The following is a 13,451-nucleotide window of genomic DNA, read 5'->3' on the forward strand; positions in this document are numbered from 1 at the left end:
ATATATGCCGTGTTTCTTGATAGGGGAGATTGACTACTGTGTACTCAATTTTGGGGGGCAGGGGGCTAGCATAAAATGATGATATTGATGATGATGAAGATAACAATACCTACATACATTTTTGAAGTTTATATACCAAACACTGTACCAATTACTTTATATGAATAATTTAAAGTAATTCTCAGAAAATTTTTGAGGTAAATATTATTATTATTATTATTATTATTATTACTGGTGGCAGTATAGCTGTGTGGACTATACTATGGTATGGGCTTTTCCTGTGCTTTTAATAATGTATAGAGCTCAGAATATAGGATCAAAAAGGATTAACATTGCTGCTGATATAAATAAGCATGATTAAAACATCAGTGTGTAAGGTATGCTCATGGGATAATGGGAAGATGAGCTTAACTAGTGAAGAAGCTGATTATATGGTCATATGTAAAAAAGCATTGGTAAGTAGTGGTGAATCTCATTATGTATGGCCCTGATTACTCCCACAGGACTTTTTTTTTTTTTTTAAGTAAAGATTTAGGGGGCAGAGGACTAACATAAAAATAATGATAGTGATGATGATGATATCAATACCTATATATTGTTTGAACATTATTATATGCTAAACATGGAGTATCTAGTGCTTTATAATAATTTAAATTAATTCTCAGAAAAATTTTGAAATAGGTGTTCTTCTTATTAAAGGTAGTAATATAGTTGTCATCATTTTTATTGTTATGTTCTAATTGTAGATACTTAGATCATCTCACATGCCTAAGTACATGACAGAGCCAGGACTCTTAGCAGACATTATACTTCTAAAATAATTATTAAAATTAGTCTGATGTGGTCCATAGGATGGATTCCTGAGAGTGAGAATGCATCTGGGGTTGTCTCTAGGAGGCAGTGAAATAATTCAGCTATGCAGAGGTGGAGGCTTGGCCTCAGGAAGTAATAAATCATAGAGGACTCCAAGCCTCCAAGCATGGGTAACTGAAGCAATGGGGCATTAATTCTGCTTTCTTGTGTGGAATTGACTTGCTTTTCCCTTTCATTCTTTTTTTTCTCTTGTTCTATCCTCTCTTTCTGCCTTTCTTTTTTGTAATCAACTTGTGAGTAAGGGATATTCAGGATTAGGTATTTCTTTTTCTGTTTTTCAGATGCTAAATATAGCTAACATATTATCATGGAAAAAGAAAAAAACAGAGAAGAAAACATGTTTTACAAAAAAAATGGAAGATTTAAGATGTGCTTTTATTCCATACCAAAAGACATGCTTCAGTAACAAATCTTGTTAGAACATTGTTTTATTTCCACACATGTCCAGAATTAGTGCAGAGGCATCATTTAGAAATTTACATTTTAAAAGTACGTTGATTTTGAATCAATAGACTAATCCTTTCAGTAACTCAAAAAGTAACAAGAAATTCTTACTTCATAGTCTTTTTGCTAATCAAAGAACTCAACAACTGAGTGAATGGAAGCAAGTAACTTTGGACAAAGCACCTAATCCCTTCACCTCAGTCTCTCTTGTATGTCAACTGAAAGTAATGATACCTTATTTCTTACCTTCTCCTGTGCTGGAGGAGAGCAAACCATTAAGCAAAGACATTTGTAGTGTAGAATATATACTAGCCAAAGATTTCCTGAAAGGTTTAAGAAGGAAAAGATTATTGTGTTTTGGTGGATGTGCTACTTGTTAACTAGAGTATTCTCATTACCAGCTTATTTTAGGGACCTATCATTAGTTTATATTTGTGTGGACTTCTGCACTGAAAATGGAGCTACTAGGTTAGTCCAGATTTTCTAAGAAGCAGAAAACATTATATGCAAAGATTTATTTGTTATAGAAGCCAGAGAAGGTAGGGGGAGCTGCCTTCAGACCACATTACAATTGACAGTCTCTGCAAGGGTAGAGGAAAGGAAGAGGCGTTGGGTTGGTAGTTTCAGACTTCAGCTCTATTGCAAAAAAATCATCCACACCAATGACGAGTCATCTAGTTAGAGTTATCCATTGGCAGAGTCTCCTGTCTCACTAGAACACGTCTGCAGTAGTTACACTGTTCTGCTCAGTGATTGGCTAGGAGTAAACTGAGGAAAGTGTGGCCTTTGTGATGGTAAATGCAGAGGGGCAGCAGTGGGAAATCTGAGCAGTGCATTTTCACAGCTGCCACATCCACATACAGTGATAAAAATATCACTATTTTCAATTTTGCTAGCCTTTTGTTCTTACCAAACCTGCCATAAAGAAGCTTTATGTCTCCTAGACCATAAACATGTCCTGTTCCGCAAGTTCATATCTGTCTTCTATTTCATCCCTAATCCTGGGAATATGGGTCGGGCATTTCAACTATGTCCTATTGAATTAGGCTTTCCTTCATCCTCTTCTGTGAGCATCTCACTGATTTCAAACTCTCAGTAACTCTAAGAATTTCCTTTATTTTTCTAGGTTCTTGCGATGCACCATGTTTCTAGAGATAGTCATGTAAATATTTTGAATTGGGATCACAAGAGGTTGTCTAAATTGGTTTAAATTACTGATTTTGGAGCTGAGTATAAGTGGGTTTCTAATTCTGGCTCCATTTTTTACTACCCATGTCAATTTCTACAAGGTGTGTAACCTTTATGCCTCAATTTTCTGACCTGATAAATATAGTAATATTTTCCTTATGATATTATGGCCTTAGCATGTAGTACAAATAGTTAATGAATGACAGTTACTTTATTGATAACTTCAGCTAGGACTTATGATATGGTTTGGCCCTGTTTCCCCACCCAAATTGCATGCCGAATTGTCATCCCCACTTGTCAAGGGAGGGGAACTGTAATCCCCACGTGTCAAGGAAGGGAACTGATTGGATTATGGGGGTGGTTTCCCCCATGCTGTTCTCATGATAGTAAGCGAATTCTCATGAGATCTGATGGTTTCATAAATGGTAGTTTTTCCTGAGTGCTCACACTCTCCTGCTGCCTTGTGAAGAAGGTGCTTGCTTTCCGTTCACCTTCCACCATGATGGTAAGTTTCCTGAGTCAACTAAACCTCTTACCTTTGTGAATTACCAAGTCTTGGGCAGTTCTTTATAGCAGTGTGAGAATGGACTAGTACAACTTACAACTTTTCTACACCTTTCCACATCTTAAACTCCTTATTACATTTTCAATGGGTTACTTCAAACCTAGTTCGACTCTTTCCAACTCATGTTATCTTCAGACCACATCTCCTACATTATTGGAAAGTGACAGTCCATCATGTGTTCAGTATTTTTTGAGAGCCTGTCATGTGTCAGGAACTGCTTTTGGCAATGAGCGTATAATGGTGACAGACCAAGTCCCCACCTTGATGGAGATTACAGTCTATTCTGTGCAATGTACTTTCTTAACTTCTGTGCTTTACACTTAAAAATCTCTTATTTATCTTTATTTCCCCTTTCTGCCTCAGTCCTACCTCAGAGTAGATTGTTGTTATTCTTTCCCAAGATTAGCCTAAATTCTCATCTAGCTTTTCTAGAATCTTACTTCAATAATGATTTCTTGGTTGACTGTGTCTTCAGTTTCTATCTCCACTGGGTCATCTTTTGCTTTGCAGAAAAAATTTCTCCCATTTTCTACCAAAGAAAATCACAAACGAACCTTTCATGTGAATTTGCTTCTGAATTTCTCTTTTCTTCCTTCTGTTTGCACTTGGCTTTCATACCCACAAGTCTATTTAAATAGCCCTCTCTTAAATATGGCCTACTATGGCCTTCTCTTAGCTATTATTTTCCTTGAACTCTGAAGCACTAATTCTTAAAACATGTCTTCTTCTATGACACCACTTATACCCAGTTTGCCTTCTGTTTTTTATCACAATGTGTCATTTTTTTCTCTTAATTTCATTCTTCATTGATTTCAATGGATATTTGTTGAGCACCTGTTACGAGCACTGAAGTGCAAATCATAAAACAGAATAAACAAATAGAAAACAATTATTTGATTCTGTTTTATATTTTTCTTACTGAAGCCTTAGAACTTTTCTCTTGGCAGACTCATCCACTCTAATTCCCAATATATATATTCAATCATAACCTTCCTCTGAATTGTATTCCTGTGGTTGCTCTTGCCCTCTGTTCCTTGAGTTCTATACCTGTTCCTCAAACAGCACATTTACAAACAGATGTTATTATATTCACCTCACCAGCATTTTCTTCTAAATTCTGTATATCTGCTAATGTCATCATCCACTCTAGCTTTAAAATACAGACTTATCTTTGCTCCATTTCTTAAACCTCTTTCTAATTTTTATCCTCATTGCTATCATTTGTTTCTGGTTACTTTACTTCTTCCTTGGAGTATCATAGTTAAATCCTGACTTTTTTAAAAACCGGTTTTCCAAATTCCTTATCCCTGGTATTCAAACTCCTCTAAAAACTGTCTCAATCTTATTTTCCATCTAGTCTTCCATTTTCCGGTTTTATTTACTGTCTTTCCATGTAAATCTTCCTACTTGTGATTTCCACTTTCACACCTATTTGACCACATAAAGTTCATTCCTGTCGTAACATGCAACTGCTTTTTGTTTATCTTAACTCATGGAACGCTTTCCATCCTCCAAGGTTCAACACAAATACTACTTCTTTAGACCCTCGTTTTCCTTCATCCCTCCAGATATAACCTCTACCTCTTCTGAAACACAGTCGAATACTTTCTCTTGTCATTCATTTTATTTTGCTTTGCATCTCATCTCAGTTATGAGATTTTGAAATCCTCAAAGACAGAGACTTGTGTCATTTAGGATGCTGAACATACCACCTTATTCAATAAGCATGTGCTAAAGAAATAGTTGAGAATATCTCCCTCTCCAAAAGTGAGGATTTCTCACTGATGTATACCAATGAAGTAATAAACTGTATATCCTGTCTGAATAGCTCCTCTGCAAGAACACAAAGTAATTGTTACGTGCGCAGAATTTTCTCTTTTTCTCTTTTCCATGTCTTGCATTAAGGGAGCACCTCCTCTGAGCCAGACGTAGGAAGAGGGTGATAGCAAGTCATGAGGACACAGTTTTTTTCTCTGGGGATGTTAAATACCTCAGAGACTGATGTGCACGCAAATGGCTCCAATGTAAAATAAAAGAAAATTTAGGTGGGAACTTACATTAAAAAGATATTCCAAATATAAAAATTACTAAATGACGAATGAGTTTTATAAGCCTACTTTTGTGGAATATTCTTTATGAAACTTTAGAAAAATCAAGTAGATATCTTAATATATCCTTAAATATTAGTTTAGCAAACAGTGATTAATTTTCTAGAACAAGTCTAAAAATTTATTACATCTTGAAGAAATAGTATATTTACTTTTCGTAAAGCTACTTGGGCTTCCTAAATGTCTAGTTTGTTTGACTGGGGCTGGAGTTTTGAATCAAAAGGTAATATAAGTTACAATATTGTAAACAAAGTTTGCTTGATAAACAAATGTTTTAAAGAAAGGATGAAAAGGAATTCTGAGTTTTCTTTAAAAAGTTTATAATGAGCTCTGCCTGTGTTAGGGGTTGTGATCTTTGTTATAATCCGTACATAGTATGTGCTTAGTATATGTTGGCTAAACCATGACAGTTGGAGAGCCCATCTGTCTATGAAGTTCTATAAAATAAGGATTTTAAAATTTTAACTTTGGAAAGAAAAGGCTAGTTAAACATAGAAGAGTGCATGCCACTCCAGAGACTGTTAAAATGTTCAGATGGGTAACAGTCATATTTTCTAAAACTTAATTGAGTTATACAATATAATCAGGAACTAAGTGATAGTCTATAACTTTTGAATACTGATTGTACTTTCAGTTTTTCTTTCCTGTTACCACTCTGTCCAGCTTAATTCAGACAGGAAAACTGGTACATTCTTTATGATCAGAAAGGATTCTTGTGTCATTAGACCATGCTAAATTAATAGTTTTTATAACTTGACAAGAGACCAAGTCATCATTACCTGGAGGGAAACACTTAAATCATCTGAAGAGAGCTGTTCAGTGCTGAAGGAAAGTTTAAGTTGACTGCTTTGATACTAAGTCTCAATTCCCAGGTGGTAATGGTCAGGTTTGCTGAAAAATGGATAGTTTTCACCCTCAGGATGGGTCGATTATATTGAGAAATGTATAGGAGGAGAGCTTGTCAAGGAAATTCAAGGAACACAGCTGATATGTTCTAAAGGGAGTTCTAAACTAGTCCTCAGATTGAATCAAAAATGCTTCTGTTTTATGGTCATATGCAAATATGCAGAAGATTAAGAGGAAGAAGCTAAAGAAAGAGCAATGAATGGAAGGTGTGAGAAGAAAAAAATATCAGAAAATTCATTAAACTATTATATTTCAGCCTATCATTTGTTGAGATGAGAATAAAATACTGACTTGGGGAGCAATTCTGGTGGTGGTTGAAATTATAATACACATCTTTTAATGGTGATTCATGGAGTCTGAGTATTGCACTGCATTCAAGTCCCAGAATTCTAGCAAATCATTCTAGTAACAAATGATGGAAATCCGTTGTTGTGTTGCTGGACTGCACAGCAGTGCACGCCCTGGCTGAATGATTCTATTTGTGATTCTTACAATTTTCTTGTGAAAAGAGACATCTTGCAAGAAATGAATTATTACAGTTGTATATTTCTACTGAGTATGAAATGGGATATGTAGTCATAAAGAAATTTGTAACCCCCAAGCCAGGCTACAATTTGTATTTAAACATTCATTGTTTACAATCCATTGCTCCATACCAATTCAATTTGGTCAAGTGTCTTCTTGAAGACTTATTTATATTTTACATGAAGATTTGTTATAATCCATACTTAATTGTCATTCCTTGGAATGTTTCATATTGATTACATACCTACCTTTTTGCATTCATGTTGTTCTGCCATATTATAATGGTTCTCAAGATAAGAGAGACTCTTGTAAATTAGTATTTTCTTCTATTTCTCCAGTTTCTTATATTGATCTCATTGTTTTACTTGTATATGGATATATATGGCTAAATACAGCCTCGAAAGGAAATAGGAAATAAAAATGATTAGACAATTTGAAATAATACTGATAGCTAACACTCCTATATGGCTTACTATTTTAAAGACCTAGCTCAAACTGATTTACATATATTGAGTTATTTAAGCTTTAGAACAGCCATATTAAATATAACTACTATTAACTGCACTTTACGAGGGAGAAAAGTAAGGAGCAGAGAGCTGAAATAATCTTACTGAGTAAACATGGTAAGTAGCAGACTTAAGTTTTGAACCTAGGCAGTCTGACTTCTTGGTACTCTACTCTCTACTTCCACAGCTGAACTTTTCTTGGTTAAGGAGTACATTAAGCACCTATTTTACTTCAAAGTTATATTTTAATATGATTATTTATTAACACAGATATCCTTCCATGAACAAATTATGAGATTGTAAGTACAAGAACCATGTTTTATTAAATTTGCCATATATAGTGTTCAATAAAATATTGAGTACTCCTGAATTACAGCTTATCATTGCCCTGAGATATTCTTTCTAGAGGACTTCCATTTTGTAGTTGTAGGTATTACATAAAACTTCAAAATTCACAAGACAAAAAAATGAAATTGTTATCACTAAGTTGGATGTTACTTTCATGATACTCCTGTTTCTTAATTATTTTTGAAAATAGAATAGCATGAATGAAGTAGGCTACGTTTGATTAAAACAATTTTACAATCATGATACTTTGTTGAAATTCTTTTCTTTTTATTACTCTTTCCTATAGGGTGCTGCTTTAATAAGAATGCTGGCTAATTTTATGGGCCATTCAGTTTTCCAGAGGGGTTTGCAAGTAAGTGAAATGCTTTTTATTTTCTTTTACATTTTTCCTTGTCAATATGTTTCACAGCTTGGGAAATGGCTGGTACAAAATTGCTGAAATTGATAGAAAACTTTAAGATGTGTAAGGTAAGCAATGTCTTTCTATATGACAAATGAAAGTTCTAGATAGGATACTCACGATATCACCTGACAAAACTTGAACTGTTGAACAATTTAGAATCTGTTTGATTTGCATTTTTAAATTGAAGTAATTTTAAAATATGCCAGATCCTAAATGTTCTACAAAAGACTTCTGGAAAGACTACCTTCTTTTTCTTCCATTTAAAAATTCAAATAAGCTGAAACAAATTTTGTTATTATTATTTGAATTATGTGTTTGAGAAATCTTAAGGCTATTTTTCAAATATGTACCTTATATGTTTTTGTTATTTTGCTGTTGATATGCATAGACTGTTATTTGTTCCAAAGGTTTTTAATTGTTTTTATTTTAATTAGAAAATATGTTTTTCTTAAAAAAGGAAGAAAAAGATACAGTTTTTATCATAATGCATTTAGAGTATGAAGTATGGAATCTAAGAATAAATTCTTAGAAAAGGAAGATTATGAAACTTCTTAAAGCAGACACAATATATTAAAAAAACTTTTATTCCATTGAATCTGCTGGAGTAAATCATGTTCCTAGTAGCTGTGATTGATGAATTATTTATGATGCATTCTGCTACTTAGAAGTGTCCTTTAAAGTAAATTGATGTTCACCTGAAATACAATTATGCTAAGACAGAGAGAGCAATCAATCTTATCTGTTCTTAGTAAGCTTTTCATTTTGAAATTTAAATAAACTACATCTGGGTCCAGGTCATATTTTAGTAGTATAATTCTATCTGTACCCCCAAATAAACTGAAAGATAAAATACAAGGCAAGAGTTAACTATGTTATGACAAACTCTCTCTATATACTTACAACAAAAACTATATATGAAAACAACTTTTTTGAAGAATTATTTCCCTCAGAAAATATTTTTACAGATTTGTTCCAGCAGGGTTTGAAATTTACTTTAATCAGCTCTTTCCATTAGGGACACCTTCAGAATAGCTGAATCCATTGAATCTATTTGTTGTATATTAAAGGCTCTATTCTGATCACATAGTTGGGAAAATCTTTTTTTCTTAAGGAGTGTCCTTCATGAATATCAACTATCTGGAGGAATGTCCTTCCTTATCCCCATTCCTTTGTTTTTCCCCATTGAAGTTGTAGCATGACAGTTTCGGAAAATTTCTAACTGTTCATAAGGGCAACACAAATTGAATTTGATTTCTTCATAGCAAGTTGATGTGAAATCATTTTCTGTATAAAATTCTTATTGTTTTTCTTCATCTGTGTATATGGGTTTGCTCAGCAGATTGAATAACTACAGTTATATTATTTGGAAAGGATTATTATTTTGCAGCATTTTTCTTCGTCCTGTCATACTTTCTGTGGTGTGCAAAATATATCAATTTTTAATACATTCTTTTCCACTGACCCACTCTGCTCAGTTTTATATGAAACAGTTAGAATATAGCCTCTGACTCATATCATATTAAACTTTCATTCCTAGCTTGTATTAATGTGTGCCTTTATGCTCTGATACTTGATTTGGTTAATTTTCAACTGAGGTACTCTATGTTTGTCAACACTGCATTTCATTTGCCTGGTGACATCTCATTGATCAGATAGATCTGTATCCTTCAGTACTTCGCTTGCAGCTTTATTTATACTCATCATTCAAACTGATTTAGTGTATCATCAGCAGTTTGGATTAGTTTACAGTAGATCCCTACATCTAGGTGATAAATTATCATCTCTTGTGCATGAAGATGTATGGGATACATTTTGGAGATGACCTCCTGAGCAGACACTTCATGTCATGGTGCTGAGTGGTCACAGAGTTGATATTAATATGCTTCCCATCCAGAAGGCCCTGGGGAGTCTTGGTTTACAAGTTGTTGAAAGAGCTAATCTAGGCTGTCAGCACTTATCTGGGCTGGAAAACCTATGAATTGTTTTTACATTAACCATGGTTATTTCCATGTTGACAAATGAAAGTTTACTATTTGCAATTCCAAATTGCGGATAGTGTGTTTTTCATATATATTTTTATTCTCCCACTATTTTTTACTCCTTTCTTCTCTCTTTCTCTCTTGCTCTTTTTTCTTCCTTTCTTCTTTTTTTCTGGACTCAGACCCTAATCTTCATGTTCCACATAGGAAAAATGCCTTAATGCTCTTTCTTCTTGATTTATTATCTACCTAAAATTTATGTTCTCTTGCAATTTATGTATCCTTACGACCCACCTTAAGGTCTTTTGGGAACAAGGCAAACTTTAAAAATACATACCTGTGTGTATGTGTGTGTGTATATATATGTAATATAGAAAGGTAGTAGTTTTCTGGGTTAGTTCATATATTCATATTTGACTTATAAAGTACCAGTGTAGTTTCAACTACATTTTCAATTTTTTGTAATATTTTATATAGGAATATGTTTTAAATTTCAATTTAAACATGTATTTTTCAGCAGGAAGAGACTCTAGAGATTTTCTGAGAAAAATTTTGTTTCTAATAGTCATATTACCCACTGGATCAGCTATGAGAATGTTTAGGAGAACAATTTCTTATTGAATAATCACAGCTTTTGTTGGTGATTTGTTGGTAACACCACCAACAAATTGGCTTGCATTTTAATGTTTGAATTGAAAGTGGAACTGGACTGAATTGAGCTTAAACATTTCTGTGGTTATATTATGTGTCACTAATAAATAATACATATTTTTAAATGCAAAAATGATTACGTGTTTGCAAATTCTACATGTCTACTGTTCTGTGTAATCCATTTTCAAAATGATAGCAGGCATATTTTGAGAAACATTAGGCAATAGAATAAATAAGGAGAAATATTTCTCATTTATACCTCCAGTTAATAGTGGTTTTCTGCAAGTCACTAGACCTCTTTTGACCTCTGACATTATCGTTATGAAATGTAAGAGTTGGACTAAATACTGTAAGATTCCTTTTATCTTTTATATTCACTAAATCTAGGATTACTTTAATGCAGTTTACTAGTTAGACAATTTGGGTTTGATATATTTAATTTGGGACAGCTGTTTTAATTTGATGGACACATTTGTAAACTAGATATGCAAGAGTGACTCCATTTTTTTTATGAATCTTTAATCATTTGAATATTAAGACTGTATTATATAACTATCAATATATAGAGAACTATAAATGTAGTCAAACCAGAGCAGCATTTTTGTAACAGGGAGTTTTTGCTGGTGAGTTTTATTTTTCTAGTATCAAGAAACGACTTATATTTCTTTGGCTTTTATTTACTTGTTCACTTTCATAATTGGCTCTGGATACTTTACAAATTTATGATTAAGCTACAGTGGTTTTAGATGTTATATGCTAAGAACTCTTGAAATTTCTTGGTGATTTTCAGTGTAAATTCCATCTTCTAATGCTGAAATTTCTACTTGAACTCTTGAAATCTGCTGAAACCAATTCTACCTATTGGTTTTGCGTTTAGATATGTTGGAATTGGTTTTGAGAGGAGTCAGCAGCCTCCTTGATGAATGACATTACAGGGAACTCAAACAAGGGGAATTTGCTTTTTCAGAGACAAGAAAAGCTACCACGGAGGCTCAGTGAAATTTAGACTTTTGAGGCCTGCATTCCGATTCTGCATCCTACACTTTCCTAGTCCATACCCTAACTCTCACATAAAAGACAAAATTTACTTGAGTTGTAATTTTGCTATTCAGAATTTTAAATCATAGTTTACTTTTTGGATACATTGATTCTAAGCCTAAAAGAGACATGATTCTTTTCACATAGTCATAGATCTCTGGTTCCCTGCCAAACCTTCAGCTGAGAATTTAAAGTACTAAGGTTGTTTTGTTTTTGTAATCTCTCCAGTGCAGTCAGAAATAGCCAAGCCTCTCAAAGACTTTGTAATTCTCTATTCATCCATAATGTTCTATTGAAACAGTCATTTGTTTTCCCAAATCTTATTCTTCAGTTTAGGAAACTATCGATAATCATTTAAGCAACTGTTTTGGCCTGAAAATGATTAATTATCATGATCCTATTACTCATTATTAATGACATTACCTTCTTTAAATCTAATCAAGGCAGACAGACAACTGTAGATAACCATCTCTAAGGGTCTACAATCACTTCTGGTATGTAATTCTGTAACATACTAAAACCTTTAGTAATATTTCAAGCAGAAAGGGAATTAACATTGGATATAGTCATTTTCTGAAACTGTTGGCAGGGTTATGGAAGTAAAGGTCAGGAAAGCTACTGCCACCCTTCCAGAAGTAAAGACATTTGAGTTTCATAGGGAAGTAATGCACATATTCTCAGCTGCCTGGAATACACCTGAAAGCCACTGGTAATACTTTACCCTTGCCTTCTGCCAAAGCCCACATGCTTGCTCTCTGCTATCTGAGCAATGACAACTCCTCCTCCTTTACTGCCATCCATATTCTTTTATGTGTGCTTTTCATTTTGCAGAACATAAAGTTGAGCCTAACTAGCAAAGGATTCCTGGAAATGTAGCATTCAAGCTTCTAACCCATGCAGTGCACAAGAGGGTAGATGGTAGGGGAAGTGGTGGTGAATGGCCAACAGTCTGACACACTTAATCCATAAATGTCTTTGTTCTATTGATTAAATATTATTTGCATTGTTTTTACAGGTTGTTTTATTACCATATGGATATTTAAAAAGTATTAACTCCTTTATTCATCTCTTCCTTAATATTGTATTAAGACCATATGATACTTCCCTAGCTAGAGCAGAGAATGTTCTCAACTGATTTCAATAATTTTACCAGGACATATGATGAGAGATAAGGAAATCAAATCAACAATTACCACATTTTACTAACTTCATAACTTCAGTCCAGTTGTTTGTGGTCTGTAATATCCAGTTTTCTCTTTGAATGAGTAGATTTGATTATATCATGGTGAATCAGTACCAGTAATATATAAAATTTGTAAATTTCTAAAGTGATTACTCATAAAATAAGGATCTGGAAAAAAGACAGGGAAGTTTACTACTGTGAATAATTGTTTTGGTTTTTGATTAACTTACGAATTTAGCCTTTGGTTTGCATAATCACAACTGTAGGATCCTCATTCTTACCTCCCCAGGTGGGCCAGTCCTCCTGGGATAAGTTAAAGTACAGCAGCAGTTCACCGAAATTGCTTTTGATTTAAGACCACCTCTACATAGGACATCTGGAAAACAAGATTATGTGTTCTCCCAACCCAAGACTTTCTCCTAGCGATAATTCCAGAGAGTAATGATGACTAAGAAAGCATCTGCATAATACATGACCTGTTGCAACTTAAGCAGAGTCAGTGAGAAATGCCATAGGCAGGTCGGCAATAACTAGAAACTGTCTCTTGTACAGAAGCTCCAGTTACAATTTTTAGATTTATATAATTCTTATCTTTAGCACCTCATTTTTGTTTGTGGTATACACATCTCCAAATTCCTTCCTAGGTCATTTCTAAGGACAAGCTAGCAAGATCACTCATGGGTTTCATGCCTATTTAATATTTCTACTATTGGAATCTGGTTTTCTCATTAAAA

The 13,451-nt window shown here is 33.8% G+C and overlaps 1 protein-coding gene across 1 annotated transcript in view; it reads left to right on the forward strand.

Annotated features, from left to right (window-relative positions):
* TRHDE (thyrotropin releasing hormone degrading enzyme) overlaps positions 1–13,451 on the forward strand; it is a 417,970-nt gene that overhangs the window by 272,398 nt on the left and 132,121 nt on the right. The window contains exon 7 of the mRNA XM_005571555.5: positions 7,750–7,815. Within this exon, the coding sequence (XP_005571612.1) occupies positions 7,750–7,815 (66 nt within the window). The remainder of the gene's footprint in view (positions 1–7,749; positions 7,816–13,451) is intronic.

The sequence above is a fragment of the Macaca fascicularis genome, chromosome 11, assembly GCF_037993035.2.
Source record: "Macaca fascicularis isolate 582-1 chromosome 11, T2T-MFA8v1.1".
NCBI classification, from domain to species: Eukaryota; Metazoa; Chordata; class Mammalia; order Primates; family Cercopithecidae; genus Macaca; species Macaca fascicularis.